At 42.0% G+C, this 19,007-nt stretch overlaps 1 protein-coding gene across 1 annotated transcript in view; it reads right to left on the bottom strand.

The window, feature by feature from the left end:
• LOC127006410 (relaxin receptor 2-like) overlaps nucleotides 1–19,007 on the bottom strand; it is a 147,676-nt gene that overhangs the window by 22,701 nt on the left and 105,968 nt on the right. The window contains exon 14 of the mRNA XM_050876364.1: nucleotides 15,196–15,263. Coding sequence (XP_050732321.1) covers nucleotides 15,196–15,263 — 68 coding nt within the window. The remainder of the gene's footprint in view (nucleotides 1–15,195; nucleotides 15,264–19,007) is intronic.

Raw genomic sequence — 19,007 nt, 5'->3', positions numbered from 1 at the left:
GTAGCCGAGAAGACATAATCATAGCTGGGCGTTATCGCGATAAGTTATCGCGATACTTTATCGCTGATAACAAAATCGGGTTATCGGCCATCCGCTACTTATTTAAATATATATCGGTATCTACGTTACTTTTGTAACCAAACTAACGATAATCGCTACTTTCTTCCGCCTCTCAGAAAAAAAAAAACGTTGTCCCCTCCCTACTGCGCATGCGTGGCCCGGGCGCCCGGTGTTGTATGAAAAAACTTCGGGGTATGACATATCATCGGTGAAGAGATTTCATACTTTGATCATCAACATTAAAAACACTAGGTTATTTTTTATGTTAAACTCAAAAATCAATATATCAAAGAGAAAAATCATTTAACTTTGACCAAAAAATGATTATTCACTGCCTCAAATTTGATATTTCATATTCATTTGTGGGCATGCCATGGTATTGAAGGCACCCGATGTTGTGTTATTTGGTGTCCCATCGTCAAAAGCTGGCGCTTTTGTTTACAAACACTGGTCTCTCGTGAACTGCACATGTTCAGACCAGTAAACGTAGCCCTATACAGTCTCACAAAGCTTTTTAACACATTAAGAGTTGTTGGAAGGCAGAATCAGACAAACAGTAACACCATCCTCGCTGTTTCTAGAACGACACTCTGTACATATAAATACAACTCTTATAGAGTGTCGTTCTAAAAACAGCGAGGATGGTGGTAGTGGTACAGTGTGTCTGATTCAGCCTTCCAGCAACTCTTAATTACGGTTAAAAAGCTTTGTGAGGCTGTACAGGTCTATGCTTGCTGGTCTGAGCATGCTCAGTTCACGAGAGACCAGTGTTTGTAAACAAAAGCGCCAGCTCTTGACGGTGGGGACGCCAAATAACACAATACCGGTTCAGGCGTTTCTAGCATTACCATCCATATGTACGTGTCAACGTGTGGTTTTCAGGTTTTGTAAGTTTTCTAAAATACAGATAATGAAAATTTGAATTCATCTATGTTTTTTTTTTATTTGAAATATCAATATAGTATCGTTTTCGCCGATCGGACTTATCCCTAGCTAGTATTGGAACTGTGGATTTATATCGGGTATCGGTTATCGCCTATATTTGTGTCTCTAGTTAACGAATATCGGTTATCACCGATAAGGTTTTCCATTATCAGTTATCGGTTATCGGGAATAAGGTTTTCTGTTATCGTGCCCAGCTATGGACATAATACTATGAAGAGAAGTAACGTTAGGAACAATGAACGATGAGGCACTGAGAATAAATGTTGCGATGAGTGACGGATGTTTAGGTGAGGTGAATGAAAAAAAACAAAACAAAAACAGGAAAGGAGATGGGGAAAAAAGGGGAAGGAGATAGGAGTGACAGGATAAGGAGTAATGAGAGAGGAAAAAAAAAGATTAAGACCAAGCAAATAGATAAGGGAATAACAAAAGGAGTAGAATTCAGGAAAATGGAGGTTTAAAAACCGTTGAGTAGGTACGAGTTAGAAGAAAATAAGGACTAAGGAGGAAGGAAAGTAAAGGAGATAAATGATAAAGACGGGAGAATGCGAAGAGAGGAATAGAGGGAGAATGGGTGATGGGGACGAAGAAGCAAGGAATAGTAAATAAAAGAATGTCAAGGAGAGATAAGTAATATAGATGTAATAAAAGTGCTAATTAAGAGAGTTGAGGGGGAATTAGAGAATGGTTGACGAAATGATTGCTGAGAGGAAATTGGTGATAAGCCTTAAGAAAAGGGTGTGCTAATGAAAATTGAACTTAGAGAAGTGTTGCGGGAGAGAACAGAGCTGTTGAATATGGGAGGAAGAGGAAATATGAGTAAATAAAGGCACTAAAAGAATATATGAGGGTGGATGATAAATATAAAATAGATTGTTACTACAATGCATAAAAGTTGAATAATTATATTGTCCATTCGAAATTTAACTTCTTTTCAGGCAACTTAACTTATTTGCTTATGCAGGAGCAGCGTTTAACGGATTTTTTTCACATTTGTATTATTTTTTTCCTTGAGCTGCTTCCTTTACCGCCCCCTCTCCCAAAAAATATAAATATACAAAGAAAAAACTAGCTCTCTGTAGACAATATATAATTATTCGTATACGAGTGGATGAGTAGGTGGATAAAGAAATGAGTGTTAGTGGCCGGTTAGTGATTGAGTTAAGTGATCGGGAGAGTACGTAGATGAGGAAGTGAGTGAATGTGTGTAAGTGATCCACTTGAAGCCCTGAAAGCTAAGGTTGACTTGACAATCACCCATTGAGCCTATCGTCGCCTCCCCTGTGAGCAGCCTGCGGCAGCGTACCTGTGATTAGTCGTGTTACCAGTCTGGGTGGAGCAATCAAAGGGACACGCAGATCAGTCATTGGTCAAAGAGAGCGACAGATTGGTATGATTGAATTTTGGAATTGAATGTGAGCTCAAGGAGATATGGTATATATGGATATATGGATAGGAAGAAGGGGACGAGGAGGAAACATGGATACATTTCAACATGGAAACACGGACGAGCAGGCAGCAGAAAGCCTGTTGGCTCATTGCGATGCTGCCTGCTTTTAGCGCTTTAATGCAGTGCGTCAGCCACTAGAGTGGGTAATTATTGATAATCACTACGCGCCTCCAAAGTACGATATTACGCCTCCATATTATAGTTAAGGGACGAAATACATGTCCCTTAACCATAATATGAAGGCGGAAAAAATTAAAAGTAAAGAAAATGTGGTAAAGGTAGTGAAAAGGCATATTATACATACGCGCGGCCATTGGGAAGTGAGCAGTGTTACCAACGATCCGGTTAGCTATGGTACGCTAGGTTAGCGATGGTACGCTTAGTTAGCCATTAGCCCACGCATGTGAGACCAGGTCCACCACGCGTGGTTATTATTTATTTTTTGAACACGCAGCTTTACCTAATACTATACCCGGCCCAAACATTCACAAAACCCTTTGGGTAATGGTGCGTGCTCTAAAAAAAAAAATAATAATAATAACCACGAGTGGTGGACCTGGTCTCACATGCGTGGGTTAATGGCTAACTAAACGTACCATCGCTAACCTAGCGTACCATCGCTAACCGGATCGTTGGCAGTACTGCTCACTTCCCAATGGCCGCCATCAAAACAAAGTGCGCGTATGTATAACATGTCTTTTCACTACCTTTACCACTTTTTCTTTACTTCAATTTTTTTCCGCCTTCATATTATGGTTAAAGGACATGTATTTCGTCCCTTAAGTATAATATGGAGGCGTAATATCATATTTTGGAGGCGCGTAGTGATTCTCAATAATTACCCTAGAGTGATCTGCGGAAAGACAAAAACACCTCTGTACGTACTCTTGGATACGTTTATAAAGTTCACTCCCGACGCAGCAAAGTGACGGTCAATGTTGATCGTTTTCGCACTAACCACCACTGCAGGAAGGCTATTCCAGTGGAGGACGACTCTGTTTGAGAAATAGCTTCTGCCGATATCCGTACTGCATCTATTGGCTTGAAAGGGGTATATTCATCCTTACGAGGTGGAGGTGTCACAACCGACTAGGTCTTTGTGCCCAAGAAGTTTGAATTATTCCTTCATTTATCGTAAATCACCTGTGTTTCTCTGGGGCTTGTAACACTTACACATTAATACAATAAGTGACACTGTTGTTAATAAAAATGTAGCTGATCATTCTCTTTGTTATATTTATTTTTAACCGAGAAGATAAATGCCGTCCGGAAGCCAACCCCTCAAAAATCGTTATTGCATGAAAGTCAAGCGAAATCAAGCAGAAATGGGCTTTGAAAACAAACTTTTGCATTAAAGTATTTGCTCAGTACCTGCTTTGGGTGTATCAGTGTCGCCTTCGACGAAGTTTATCAAAACATTTGGGCGCTTAGCATCTCGACAGAAATACCATACACTATTTTATCTCTATGAGCGACACTGGCTTCCGCTCCAATAGTGTTTCACTCCACCCTAACTCCTGGCCTTAAACGCTATCACCTTTGACCTTCCCACCCTTTTGGTAGCGGCAAGCGTCCACCCAGGGTCTTGGTCATTCTCACACAACAACCAGCAGTCAGTTGAGGGCGGGGTATAACATGTTGGAAGAGAAAGCCGGTGACCCCACGGAGACAGAAACACTGGAGGCTACCTCATCGTTCTTGTGTTGTGACGGTGTCTGTCGAGTTGCTTGACGCCCTAAAATGTTTCATAATAAATTTCGTCGAAGGTTACACTGATACATCCAAAGCAGGTACTTAGCAAATATTGTAATGTAAATATATTTTTGTTAAAAGCCCATTTATGTTTTATTTCGCAGGGCTTTCATGCAAGAACGATGTTTGATGAGCATAGGCTTCCGGACGGCATATATTTTCTCTCGTTTACAAATAATTACATTACAAAAGAAACAAACGAAAATGATCAGTTACATTTTTATTAAAAACGATGTCACTTATTATATTGAAGTGTAAATGTTACAAGTCCCAGAGAAACACAGGTCATGTAGGATAATAAAAAGAATAGTTAAAACTTCTTGGGAACAAAGACCAAGTCGGTGGTGACACCCGATGGCTGGAAACTCTGAATATACCCCGTTGTTTTACCGTTGTTTCGTGTTATCGGGTTAGTTGTAGTGTGAAAAGTTTGGAGTGATCGACATTGCTGAACTTGTTCAGGTACTTGAAGACTAAGTCTTGTATCAGGTCTCTCCATAATCGTCTCTTTTTCCAACGTGAAGAGGATGAGTCGCTTGAGTCGTTCTTTGTACGGTTACATCATCATTGATGCTATCATTTTCGTAAAGCGCGGCTGTACTCCCTCGAGTAATTTTTTAATGTCTTTCTTGTAATTAGGTGACCAGAAGTACACGGCGTATTCCAGGTGGGGACTTACTAGCGAAATATACAACGACAAAATAACTCCTGGCGTCTTATATTCGAAGTTCCTCGCTATGAACCCAAGCATAGTATAGACTTTCTTGCAGGCGTTCTTGCAGTTTTTGTTTGCCTCAAGTCACTGCTGATAGTGACTCCGAGGCCTTTTTTCTCCTCCGCTACCTGCAGTGATTTCCCACCCATGTAGTATGTGTGGTTACTATTTCTGCACCCGAAGTGCATTATTTTACATTTGTTAGTGTTCAAGGACATTTGACACTTTTCTGACCACTGAGTGATCTGGACTAGGGCTTTGGGTGATATTGCAGTCTGCAGTCGTGAGGGCCTTTCCACCAACTTTTGTGTAGACAGGAAATTTAGAAAGGATAGATTTTAATCCTAGTTCAAGATCGATGAAATATATAATAAAGAGTATGGATCCCAACACTGAATACTATGGCTCTCCACTTGTAACCGGGAGTCACTCGGAGGTCTGCTCGTTTAAGTACGACTCGCTGTTTTGTTCCAGTGAGCCAATTTTTTATTCACCCAATCAGATTGTCTCCTTGTCCCGCCGACTTGTTTCTTGAGGAGTCGTTCGTGTAGTACCATGTCAAAGGCCTTTTGAAAGTCTAAATAAATAACGTCACAGGGGATATGACTATCGAAGGACGACGAGCAGGAGCAGGAGGAGGAGGAATACATAGGAAGAACAGACACCAGAAGACCTATCGGTCTATGGCGAGGGTGTCTGTTTACTACCGCTGCTACTAGTAATCTACGTGTGGTAGGGTAGGACAGAAAAGATGAAGGCTCCTCCCCACCCACCTCTCCCTCCGGCAACGTGCCGGCAGGAAATAGTTAGAATAGAATGTACCTTTAAGGAAGAAAGGGACATGGAAATTTTACAGTAAAGAGAGCAATAAGAGGAAATTGCTACCCTTAACTTACACATCTGGTTACCTAAGCTGTGGGGAAAATGACTTCGTTACATAAGAACATAAGAACACAGAAATACAGGGAGACTGGAAGAGGTCGAGTGGCCTACACAGGGCAGCCCCAGAATCCCCCCTAATACTCACGATGGGTGAGGTGTAGTTTCAGGGGCACAGGTGGAGGCTTGATCCTCGTTTTACCTGCGGTACTATGCACGCACCAGTACCCTGTCACCTTACTGCACCCACACCTCACTCCACCTGTCATGCGGACATTAACTGTTGCTTTACTCTATTTTTAACTTACGCTACTTGCAATCTAGGTTGTGGGGGATAATTATGTGGACATAGGTTGAGGTCTTGCTGCAATATGTCTGAAAACATTCGAAAAAGGGTCAGTATGATCTTATATCCCTAAGTACTTATCCAAAGGAGACTTAAAGCTATTGATACTCTGTGCGCTAACTGCTGACGGTGGGAGTCTATTCCAGTGATCAACGACTCTATTATTGAAAAAACTTCTGCGCACCAATGTGTTACATCGATTTCCCTTTAACTTCATACCGTTGCTGCGTGTTCTTGTGTTGGCGTCTCTCTGGAATAGACTATCTGGGTTAATGTTGTCGAATTCATTAAGGATTTTGAACACTTCAATTAAGTCCCCTCTTATCCTTTGCTTTTTTAGGGAAAACGTATCTAAACGCTTTAAACGCTCGTCATATGGCAAGTTTCGGAGCGCTGGAATTTGTTTGGTTGCTCGTCGCTGTATATTTTCTATCAAAACTTGATCTTTGATATAGTTCGGTGACCAGAACTAAACGGCGTATTCTAGGTGTGGTCTTACAAATGCTTAATATAATCTCTTCATAAGTGCGGGTGATTTATAATCAAAGTTTCTGGAGATTAATCCCAACATCATATTGTCTTTTTTACTCGCTGCAGAACATTGATCACTCATTTTAAGAGTGTTACTGATAATGACACCACGATCTTTTTCTTGTTTTACTTCGCTGACCTCATGTCCTTGAATCTGATATTTAAAGTTAGGATTTTTTTCACCTATGTGCAATACTTTACATTTATCTACGTTAAAGCTCATTTGCCATTTTTCGCTCCAGTCGGCAAGTCTTATTAAGTCTGATTGAATATTCTCGCAACTTTGACTGTTCATTACCGTACCTCCTAATTTGGTGTCGTCGGCGAATTTGGCTACTTTTGATAGGATATCAGTTTCTAGGTCGTTCACGTAAATTATGAATAGTGTTGGCCCCATGACCGAACCTTGGGGCACGCCACTGGTGACGGGTTGCCAATCCGATGCTTTACCGTTAAGAACTACACGTTGTTCTCTGTCGGTGGGAACGCAGTTTATAATTAAGCCTAACGTGAGGAACTTTATCAAACGCTTTCTGAAAATCTAAGTAAATTACGTCATATGGGCTTCGGGCGTCCCAGCATGTATAAACATCGTTGAAAAAGGTTAATAGGTTGGTAAGCCAAGACCGATTACTACGAAATCCATGCTGACTATCAGTTATCAAATCATTTGTTTCAAGGAAAGTGATAATTTTATCCTTGATTATTTTTTCGAATAGTTTAATTAGGACAGACGTAAGGCTGATGGGACGATAATTACTGACTTGTTTTTATCTCCTTTTTTAAAGATCGGGGTAATATTGGCCTTTTTCCACTCGAGAGGCACACTGGCCTGTGCTAATCACATGTTGAATATTAATGTTTTGGGTAATTCTAGCTGTTGACTACATTCTCTCAACACGCGAGAAGATGAATTGTCGGGGCCCGGAGATTTATTTGGATTTATTTTCTGCAGGTACGCACGCACTTCGCTGATATCAATTTCGGTTAATGCAAGATTATGTTCTTAAGGGCCTTGAAAAATTTTCTCCAGGGCTGGAATCGATGTCATGTTTTCTTTTGTAAATACGCTACTAAAGGTTGAATTTAGGACCGACGCCATGCCTTTGTCATCACTAATCGTATTGCCACTTAATAGTAGTGGGCCGATATTATTTTTAACAGTTTTTTTTGTTTCTTATGTAACTGCAAAATAACCTGGGATTTTTCTTAGCATCGAGTGATATTTTCATGTCATATTCGCGTTTCTGTTTTCTGATATTCCTTTCGCACTCTCTCTTGACATTGATGTAATTAGTATGATTCTGACAGGAGGAGGAGGAGGAGGAAGAGGAGGAGGTGGAGGAGGACGAAAAGGAGGAGGAGGAGGAGGAGGAGGAGGAGGAGGAGGAGAAGGAGGACGAGGAGGAGGAGGAGGAGGAGGAGGAGGAGGAAGAGGAGGAGGAGGACGAGAAGGAGGAAGAGGAGGAGAAGGAGGAGGAGGAGGAGGAACACAAAGGAACACAAGAGAAAAACAAAAAAACAGCAGACCTGATGGTCCTAACGAGGCTGTTTCTGACAAGCTACACTAACTATCTAATCAAAGGTGGAAGATGAATAACAGCAAAGGCGAAGGCTCCTCCCTACCCCCCCATCCCTGCAGCATGTAAAAACGGCATGGAAATTATGTAGGAAAGAGAAAAAACCTCCCATTACTGCTACCACTAACCGGGCGATAAAAACGGAGAAGGACACCAGTATTCGAAAGAACTTAACGTTATTATGACAATGAATAATATCTTAGTTGCTGGTTGGATTCAAAATACTTGTCTAATATTTTCTTGAAGGATGTAACTGTTGTACTATCAACGACATTACAGGGTAGAGTGTTCCAAATATTAACAACTCGATTGAAGAAGAAGTGTTTAGCTTCGTGCGAGGAGAATCTCTTACCACTTATCTTGAAATTGTGATTTCCTCTTGTTCTATTTGATCGATCAATTGTAAAGTAATCTTCCGCAATAATATCAATGAATCCTTTCAACATTTTAAACACTTCTATTAGATCGCCTCGCATTTTTCGTTTTGATAGGCTGAATAAATTTACTTCTTTAAGCCTTTGTACATATGATAAATTTCTCAACCTAGGAATCATTTATGTTACCCTTCTTTGAACCCGTTCCAAATTTTCTATGTCTCTTCTGTAATAGGGAGACCAAAACTGTACACTGTACTCTAGATGGGGTCGAACCAACGAATACAGTTTTAATATTACTTTTACCGATTTATTATTAAAGACTCGTCCGATGAAGCCAACCAATTTGTTTGCAGTTATAACTACCTCTGAACAATGCTGGCTGGGCTTTAAATCGCCTTTGATTGGCCCAATGTGCAAGTCGATCTAAATCTGATTGTAAAGCTTCTTCGTCGAGTGTCGTAGTTACCGCACTAGCAATTTTTGTGTCATCAACAAATTTTGATACTTTGCAAGTGAGCCCATCATCGATACCATTAACATAAATTAAGAAGAGCTTGGGGCCAAGCACTGATCCTTGAGGTACGCCGCTTATGACATCGAGCCAGTTAGATGTAACACCGTTTAAAACTACTCTCTGTTTCCGCTCAGAGAGCCAGTCCACAAGCCAATTGTGAATGTTACCCGAGATACCGTGCGCCAGTAGTTTGCTGAGCAATCGTTGGTGTGGGACCTTATGAAATGCCTTTTGAAAATCCAGATATATGATATCTACTGATCTGTTTTCATCGAACACCTCAAAAATATAATGAAAAAAAATCAAGTAAGTTAGTTAAACACGAACGTTTACTACAGAAACCATGTTGCGAATTATTTATTATGTTGTTTTATTCAAGGAATTTCACCATATTGTCGCGAATGATAGTCTCCATTAACTTACAAACAATCGATGTCAGGCTGACTGGTCGATAGTTTCCTGGATGATATTTGTCCCTCTTTTTTTAAATAAATTGGTGTGACATTTGCTAGTTTCCAATCCGACGGAACTTTTCCAGCTGTTAAAGATTTATTGAATATGATGGAGAGCGGTTTACAAATTCGATGTTTGATTTCTTTTTAAGATCCTGGGGGTATTTTTGTCTGGACCAGGAGCTTTACTTACTTTAATTTTTTTCAATTTTGCTTAAAATGTCACTTTCTACGATGAGCACGCCACTTAACATCTTTTCGGTCCTTCTAACCTCCGGCGGTTGAGGTGATAAACAATCTTCGTCGGTAAATACGGATGCGAAAAAGTTATTTAGGATTGTAGCCATTTCATTTTCATCGTTCCTATGGTTACCATTATCATTAGCAAGCGGTCCGATACTACAAGTGAGTGACTTTTTATTATTTATATAGCTAAAAAATTCTTTAGGATTAAATTTACTTGTTTCCGCTATTATATTTTCAGATTTTTCTTGCTTCGTTTTATTAATTTCTTGGTTTCGCGACGAATTCTGTCCAACTCTAGTTCGTTATTCCACCATTTGGGTTTCTTCTTAAAAGTTGACCGTCTGTTACGATAGGGTACGCATATGCTTATGGAAATGTTCAGTATTGTGGTGAAGGCCTCCCAAGATTTATCAATATCTGTTTCCGCCGAGATTTTTTTTTTTTTTTTACAACAAAGGAGGCAGCTCAAGGGCACACAAAAAAAGAAAACAATAATAAAAAAAAGCCCGCTACTCGCTGCTCCTAAAAAAGAAACAAAAGAGGTGGCCGAAAGCAAGATCAAATACGGGAGGAGAGGTGTCCTGATACCCTCCTCTTGAAAGAGTTCAAGTCGTAGGCAGGAGGAAATACAGATGAAGGAAGATTGTTCCAGAGTTTACCAGCGTGAGGGATGAAAGAGTGAAGATGCTGGTTAACTCTTGCATAAGGGGTTTGGACAGTATAGGGATGAGCATGAGTAGAAAGTCGAGTGCAGCAGGGGCCGCGGAGGGGGAGGCATGCAGTTAGCAAGTTCAGAAGAGCAGTCAGCGTGGAAATATCGATAGAAGATAGAAAGAGAGGCAACATTGCGGCGGATTTTAAGAGGTAGAAGACTATCAGTATGAGGAGGAGAGCTGATGAGACGAAGAGCCTTAGCCTCAACTCTGTCCAGAAGAGCTGTGTGAGTGGAGCCCCCACACACATGAGATGCATACTCCATACGAGGGCGGACAAGGCCCCTGTATATGGACAGCAACTGTGCAGGGGAGAAGAACTGGCGGAGACGGTACAGAACGCCCAGCCTCGAGGAAGCTGATTTAGTAAGAGATGAGATATGAAGTTTCCAGTTGAGATTTTGAGTTAAGGATAGACCGAGGATGTTTAGTGTTGAGGAAGGTGATAGCTGGGTGTTGTCAAAGAATAGGGGATAGTTGTTTGGAAGATTGTGTCGAGTGGATAGGTGGAGAAACTGTTTTTGAGGCGTTGAAGGACACCAAGTTCTTCTTGACCCAATCGGAAATAATAGTAAGGTCTGAGGCTAAGCGTTCTGCAGCCTCCAGCCTTGAGTCGTTAAGTTCCTGAAGGGTGGGTCTTCTATTAAAAGAAGTTGAGTAATGCAGAGTGGAATCATCGGGGTAGGAATGGTTAGGACAGTTCGTTTTGGAAAGAAGATCATCAATGAACAACAGAAAAAGAGTGGGAGATAGGACAGAACCCTGTGGGACACCACTATTAATAGATTTAGGGGAAGAACAGTGACCGTCTACCACGGCAGAAATAGAACGGTCAGAAAGGAAACTGGAGATAAAGGTACAGAGAGAAGGATAGAAACCGTAGGAGGGTAGTTTGAAAAACAAAGATTTGTGCCAGACCCTATCAAAAGCTTTTGATATGTCCAGCGCAATAGCAAAAGTTTCACCGAAACGGCTAAGAAAGGATGACCAAGAGTCAGTTAAGAAGGCTAGGAGATCACCAGTAGAACGCCCCTTGCGGAACCCATACTGGCGATCAGATAGAAGGTCAGAAGTGGAAAGGTGCTTTTGAATCTTCCGGTTAAGGATTGATTCAAAAGCTTTAGATAGACAAGAAAGTAAAGCTATAGGACGGTAGTTTGAGGGATTGGAGCGGTCACCCTTCTTAGGCACAGGCTGTATGAAGGCATACTTCCAGCAAGAAGGAAAGGTAGATGTTGACAGGCAGATGCGAGAGTTTGACCAGGCAGGGTGACAGCACGGAGGCACAGTTTTTAAGGACAATAGGAGGCACTCCATCAGGTCCATAAGCCTTCTGAGGATTGAGGCCAGAGAGGGCATAGAAAACATCGTTTTGAAGAATCGTTATAACAGGCATAAAGGAGTCAGAGGGGGGATGAGTAGGAGGAATATGCCCAGAATCGTCCAGAGTGGAGTTTTTAGAAAAAGTTTGAGAGGAGAGTTCAGCCTTAGAGATAGATGAGACGGCAGTGTTGCCGTCAGGACTGAGGAGTGGAGGGAAAGATGAAGAAGTGAAGTTGGAGGAGATGTTTTTGGCTAGATGCCAGAAGTCACGGGAAGAGGTAGAGAAAGCAAGGTTTTGGCATTTTCTATTAATGAAAGAATTTTTGGTTCGTCGGAGAATAGATTTGGCACGATTTCGGGCAGAAATGAAAAGTTCATAATTAGCATTAGTTTGAAGGCTCTGGTACCTTTTGTGAGCTACCTCTCTATCATTGACAGCACGAGAACAAGCGTGATTAAACCAAGGCTTTTTAGCGTGAGGAGTAGAGAAAGAACGAGGAATGTATGCCTCCATTCCAGAGACAATCACCTCTGTGATGCGCTGAGCACACACAGAGGGGTCTCTATCCTGGAAGCAATAATCATTCCACGGGAAATCGGAAAAGTACATCCTCAGGTCGTCCCACCGAGCTGAAGCAAAATGCCAGAAGCATCGCCTCTTCGGTGGGTCCAGAGGGTGTACAGGAGCGATAGGACAGGATGCAGAAATAAGATTGTGATCGGAGGAGCCCAACGGAGAGAACAGTTTGACAGAATAAGCAGAAGGGTTTGAGGTAAGGAAGAGATCTAGAATGTTGGGCCGGTCTCCAACACGGTCGGGAATACGTGTAGGGTGCTGGACCAACTGCTCTAGGTCGTTGAGGATAGCAAAGTTGTAGGCTTGTTCACCAGGATGGTCAGTGAAAGAGGATGAAAGCCAAAGCTGGTGGTGAACATTGAAATCTCCTAGGATGGAGATTTCAGCGAAGGGAGAGTGGGTCAAGATGTGCTCTACTTTAGAATTCAAATAGTCAAAGAATTTTACATGGTTGGTAGAGTTAGGTGAGAGATAAACAGCACAGATGTATTTAGTAATAGAATGACAATGAAGTCTTAGCCAGATGGTGGAAAATTCAGAAGAGTCAAGGTCGTGGGCACGAGAGCAAGTGATGTCGTTGCGCACGTAGGCGCAACATCCAGCTTTGGATTGAAATTTAGGATAGAGATAGTAGGAGGGAACAGAGTAGAGATTGCTGTCAGTAGCCTCAGAAACCTGTGTTTCGGTAAGGAAGAGAAGGTGAGGTTTAGAGGAGGAGAGATGATGTTCCACAGAATGAAAATTAGAGCAAAGACCGCGAATGTTGCAGAAATTGAGAAGAAAGAGGTTCGAGGAGTTATCAAGACACCTCTCGGGTCGGCAGCCAGAAGGGGAGTCCTCCCCTTGATCGGAGTCTTACGAAATTCGTTCTCTGATAACCAGGCACCTTTTCTTTACTAGGAGCTACTTCACTTTATATTATCTTGATACTGAACGTGATTGTTCGGTGATCGCTAGAACAAAAAACTGGACCAACATTTACTTCGTTAACTAGATCAGCTGTCGTTGAAAAGATAAGGTCAAGTATATTATTTTCCCGAGTCGGTTCTTGAACGTGTTGATGTAAATCAATTTATAATAAATTTGTGTACAAGTCGAGCCCTGTATGACAGTTCAACGGTTCACCCTATCTTTTCACTGGCAAGTCTCTACCATCGATGGTGTGGTCACTGCCACATTGTTTGCAACAAAATCCTGAAGGGCTTCAAATTTATTTTCAAGATCATTATGCTTGTTTCTCCATTCAGTCACAGCCTTCTTAAGTTGTAATCTTTGAACACAGAGGCGTGAAGTTCTACTCAGCTGGAAGTACTGAGCTGCAAATCATCCGGGACAGTCGTCGCACTTACGGAGTGTCGAAGGCATTGTTAGAAATTTAAGCGAGTTAACAGTTTGGGCAAATATTAAAAAGTGATTTCCAAATAACTTAAAGTGTGACCATAAATTGAACTGGATAAATATTGTGTATGGAAATTAGATACTGCTGTGTTAGATGCCTCCAACACTAAGAGTTCGCTCCCACAGGGTCTTGAAAACGCCTTAAAGACCAATCGCTTGTCCTGAGCCTCGGTCACGAGAGAGACTTTCAGAACCCGGCGCTTTTCAGCTACTGTCCTCGAAGTTTTGTCCCATAGAACGGGGCCGGCGTAGTCACTCAGACCAAAGTTGGCAAGGGAGGAGAGGAACCAGCAATTCTTTCCCACTTTCCGAAACGGCTAACACAACACTGCAACCCTAGCGAGGCCTGGCCAGTGGCACTTGTCACCAGGTGTTCTCCACTAATTCTAGAGAGTATCAGACGCCCTTCCTGAGAGACCAAAAAGCTGAAATATTCCTTGATTATAAGTAAAACCCTCAGAAACTCCACCTAGAAGCCAGGAGGTACAACATCAAATGCCGCACGGAAGACATCTCTTTCAGGAGAAAACAAGAACCAGCTGTAGTGCAGAATAAGGATGGGAGTACCGTCGATACAGGGGAGGGACGGGGAGCTCACACCGACAACTGGTTCCAAGGAAGGCTTTTTAGTGTAAAGGTCGCCACATTTCTCTACACCGCATGCCTAAATAATTAGGCACGGTCCATCTGACTAGGACCCAGGAACTCCAGATATTGTCTTATAAAGAAATCTTCTGCCTGCAGTCCAATCCATCACTGCTGCTGCCCAGGGGCTTTACCGTGACCCTGGCACGGGAGACAGATCAGGTATTGCACCTTGTCCAAGGGTGACCTAAGACTATGCACGGCAGGGACGTCTAGTTCCCTGATATGAAAACATTTCACCCGCATACCGGGTGAGGCCAAAGAAGAAATAAAAAAAAAAAGGATGGAATATGTTGTAGGGTGGGAAAGAAAGGGGATGTAAATAAATAAAAAAATAATAAAGGGATATAAAATGAATGAGGAACCATCTGAGGGAGATTAGTAGGAGGCGAAGGTGAGTTAAGGGGAAGAATACTTAGAAGGCAAGACAGGCGAGACTCAGAAGAAAACAGGAAAGACTCTCAGATCTGCAGGTCAGGAGTAGATAAGTAGAGGTGTGCGGCAGAACCACTCAAACAGGCGAGGTGCAGGTGAGCATGAGGGAGCCACATAATGCGAGAGATGAGCAGGAGGAGGATCTTGATGAGACAGGTGAGTGATAGATGAGTACGGGGGACATTTAATAGGAAAAGTGGGTGTTACCTGTGAGTGGGGGCCATTTAGAGACAGATGAACCGGAGGGAGCCACTTACCGTCAGTCTTGGGGCTACAGTCGTGCACGTCGAGGAAGTAGCCGCAATACCTGAACCTCTTGAAGAAACTGCCGGAGAGGGAAGTGTGGTATTAGCGAGTTGTGTGGAGTGTGTACAGAGCGTGTAACTCTTGATCAGGCATTGTAAGGAACAGTCGCAACGTGGGACGAAGACAGAAATGATGAAACTGAAAAGGTGACAGGAAGGCGGCAGAGAACAAGAATAGGCTGGCTAGTAAAGAGAAGATGGGGAGTTTAAAAAGAAGAAAAAACGTGAAGAAACAATAGTTTGTGAATTTTCGTAGCATTGTTTCCTTATTAGTGTGTGTTCGATTTTTTATTTTATTTTCGGTATCATAATAATTATTCAGTGATTTTGTTTCCTTCGAGTACTCGATATTCTTCTTCTTTTTTCGTGGTTATGGCATAAGTATCCCTTTTCCCTGGTGGTGAGTGTGTGTGTGTGGGTTGGCTGCAGGGTGATTTTCACGAACCTTAGCAGTTTTGGGAACGGCTGATGAAATGTATTTGCCGGTGCATTTAAAGGATATACGCAAGTGGTGGTCAGTCGATATTCGAGAGGCATTAAAGGAGATAAGGAGAGAAGGAAGGAAATGAAGAAGGCAGGAAGAAAGGAAGGAAGGAAGGAAGGCAGAAGAAAGGAAGGAAGGAAAAAAGGGAGGAAGGGAAGGAAGGAAGGAAGGAAGGAAGGAAGAAAGGAAGGAAGGAAGAAAGGAAGGAAGGAAGGAAGGGAGGAAGGGAAGGAAGTAAGTTAATGTTTTTACCCTTTTCCGTGATTATAATCTAGCGGTCATTCGAGCCCTTTTTTTCCGCGATCTTATCTCACACTCCGCTGGGCACCCTCTCCCGTCACCCTCCCGCTGACCGTCCTACCCCCACTCCCGTCAGCCCACGGTCCAATACCCCCCCTTTCGTACGCTAGCCCGAGTGTGTGTGTGTGTGTGGGGGGGGTTGGGGGGGGTCCAGCTACTCCCTCTTCCGTCACCCCCCCCCGCTGACCCCCCCGCCTCCCATTTCGGTGCCCCCCCCCACTTCCAACTACCCCCACTTCCGTACATTTGTTACTACTAATACATTAAAAATGTGTGCCTGAAGTAATTGTTTGGTCCCCTTCGTAATAAAATAATGAATACGAAACACTCTCTTCCTGTTATTCATCATAAAGCCCGGATCTTTAGGCACTAAAAAACTCCAAAATAGGCAGGCAAAAAGTCAAAATCATAAGTCGAAATAGGCACAAAAAGGGCATTTATTCCCAAGGAAGTAATAACATTGAAACAAGAACTTTATCACATGTATGATTACAAATATATACAGTATGATATGCAAGTTAATCTGTCTGGTTATATGAAATAACAAGCATTTTCTTGATGGATTCAAATTTGAGTCCTTGCCTTCTATCACTCAGAAGATGCTTGAAGAGCGAAAAGGATCTTTCCACATCCACTGACGTAACAGGGGCATATTTAAAGCATGCCACAGTATACGGATCCATTTCTCCAACATCTGCATCATTCTCTTCTTCTAGAACTCTTCTGATATTCTTCATAGTCTCCAGATCTTTGTTGGCAGCAACGACTTGTTCACATTTTTCACGGACAGATTTTCCTTTCTTACCCGAAACTGTACTTAAATCCTCGATGATAGACTCAAAACATTTCAAAGCATCAACCATGGCCATGTTTCTTTTCTCCAGTGCATTGATGGCCTCTGGTAGCTTTGCATAGTTTGATGCAATGAATGCAAGATCATTGCGTAGCACTTTATCCTGCAGCAGTTCCTTCACAATACGGACAGCAGACGAATCACTCTCATCTAATTTCTCTATGACCTCTTCAAACTTGTCCAAATTGAAAGTGTAGTACAGTACTGCCGAAAACCACGTCCCCCATCTGGTTAATATTGGCTGTGGTGGCAATGCAAGTTCAGGTGCAATTTCCTTGAATGTAACACACCTTGATGGAGCCTTAAGGAAAATCTTCTTGCCATTAGAAACGAATTTATCAACACTAGAGAACAATCCACGCACATGCTCTGCAACTCGGTGAAGTCCATGGGCTAAGCAAGTTAGGTGTATCATTTCTGGGAAAAGAACTCGAAGTGCCCTTGATGATTTCTTCATGTAAGGTGCTGCATCTGTCAGGAAGAGTAGAACATTCTTGTGATGGATGCCTTCTGGCCAAAGCAATGCCAGGGCTGTTGTAAAAAGCTGAGCTATTATTGAACTGTTGGTCTTCTCTAGTTCTTCTGAGGAAAGCAGGTAAATTTTCGACATCTGATCAACTTCCAGGGTGCCAATAACTACGTTTGCAACATATCTACCCATGACATCTGTCGTTTCATCTATTGAAATCCATATTTTCTTATCCTTCACTTCTTCCCTAATTCTCTGCACTGTCAAGTCATAAAGTGTGTCCACATAATTCTTTCTTAAAGTAGACTCACTTGGGATGGCTTGTTTGGTATATTTTTCCAAGAATAGCTTTAGAGACTTGTTCTCTAGCTTCCACAATGGAATACCGGCATCAACAAAAGCTTTACACAGCTCTAAGGAGAAGGTAGACTTGCGGCTGGTGGATGCAGAAAATGTACTCAACAGGCTCGTTTGCTGGTCTCCTGGTTTCGTCTTATTTGCAGCATTTTGATGTTTAGCAGTCTGAACATGTTGTGCAATGAAGTACTTCTTTTCGAAATTCACTGATTTTTCACAGACTTTGCAAAATAGCACTGATCCATCCGTGGAAAAAAACATCACTTCCAAACTCCCGAACAAAATCATTCAGCTTCTTGCCAATGGATGAACTAACTTTCGGCATTTTCAGTGTGTTGTGATGCAAAGGAGTCGTCTGATCTATTTTCAATAAGGCTGGCTTGGTTGAAGTGAGGAAGTGGTCTAGTCTCGTGCTGGAAACTGGTTTGGTAGTGATGTGAAGGGAAGTTGTGCTCACGAAAACAATGTTGCCAAGCCAAGCCAGTGTTGCCAAGGTTGAAGTCCAATAATAAATGAATTATTCAAATGATTATCCGAAGCTTCAATAATAAATTAATAATTTATTATTGAAGTTTCGAATAATCATTCGAATCATTCAATTATTATTGAAGCTTCGACCTTGGCAACATTCATTGTGTCTTCCAAAATGTTTGTGTATAGTCCGTAGAGTTATGTTTTCTCAAGTTTATAGAAAATATACGTAAAAAAGGCAAAATAGGCTAATATTTTCCTTAATAGGCAATATCACTCTCAATCACCCAAAAAAGGCAAAAAAGGCATTTATGGCATTTTGCCTAAACATCCGGGCTCTATTCATCAATGATCTTTCCATAACAAACTGTCCTATCCACTCATACGCTGATGACTCCACTCTGCATTATTCAACTTCTTTCAACAGAAGACCCTATCAACAGGAATTACATGACTCCAGGCTGTAGTCTGCATAACGCTTAATCTCAGACTTTACTATAGTTTCTGACTGGGGTAAAAAGAACCTTGTGTCCTTCAATGCCTCAAAAAGCCAATTTATCCGCCTATCAACTCGACACAAGGTTCCAAACACCTATCCCCTATTTTTTGACAACAATCAGCTGTCACCATCTTCAACACTAAACATCCTCGATCTATCCTTAACTCAAAATCTTTACTGAAAACTTTACATTTCCTCTCTCACTAAATCAGCTTCCTCGAGGTTGGGCGTTCTGTATCGTCTCCCCCAGTTCTTCTCCCCCGCACAGTTGCTATCCATATACAGGGGCCTTGTCCGCCCTCGTATGGAGTATGCATCTCACGTTTACACA

Source organism: Eriocheir sinensis, chromosome 32 (genome assembly GCF_024679095.1).
Source record: "Eriocheir sinensis breed Jianghai 21 chromosome 32, ASM2467909v1, whole genome shotgun sequence".
Taxonomy (NCBI): domain Eukaryota; kingdom Metazoa; phylum Arthropoda; class Malacostraca; order Decapoda; family Varunidae; genus Eriocheir; species Eriocheir sinensis.
The sequence above is the reverse complement of the archived record's forward strand: the minus strand, read 5'-3'. Positions and strand labels throughout refer to the sequence as shown.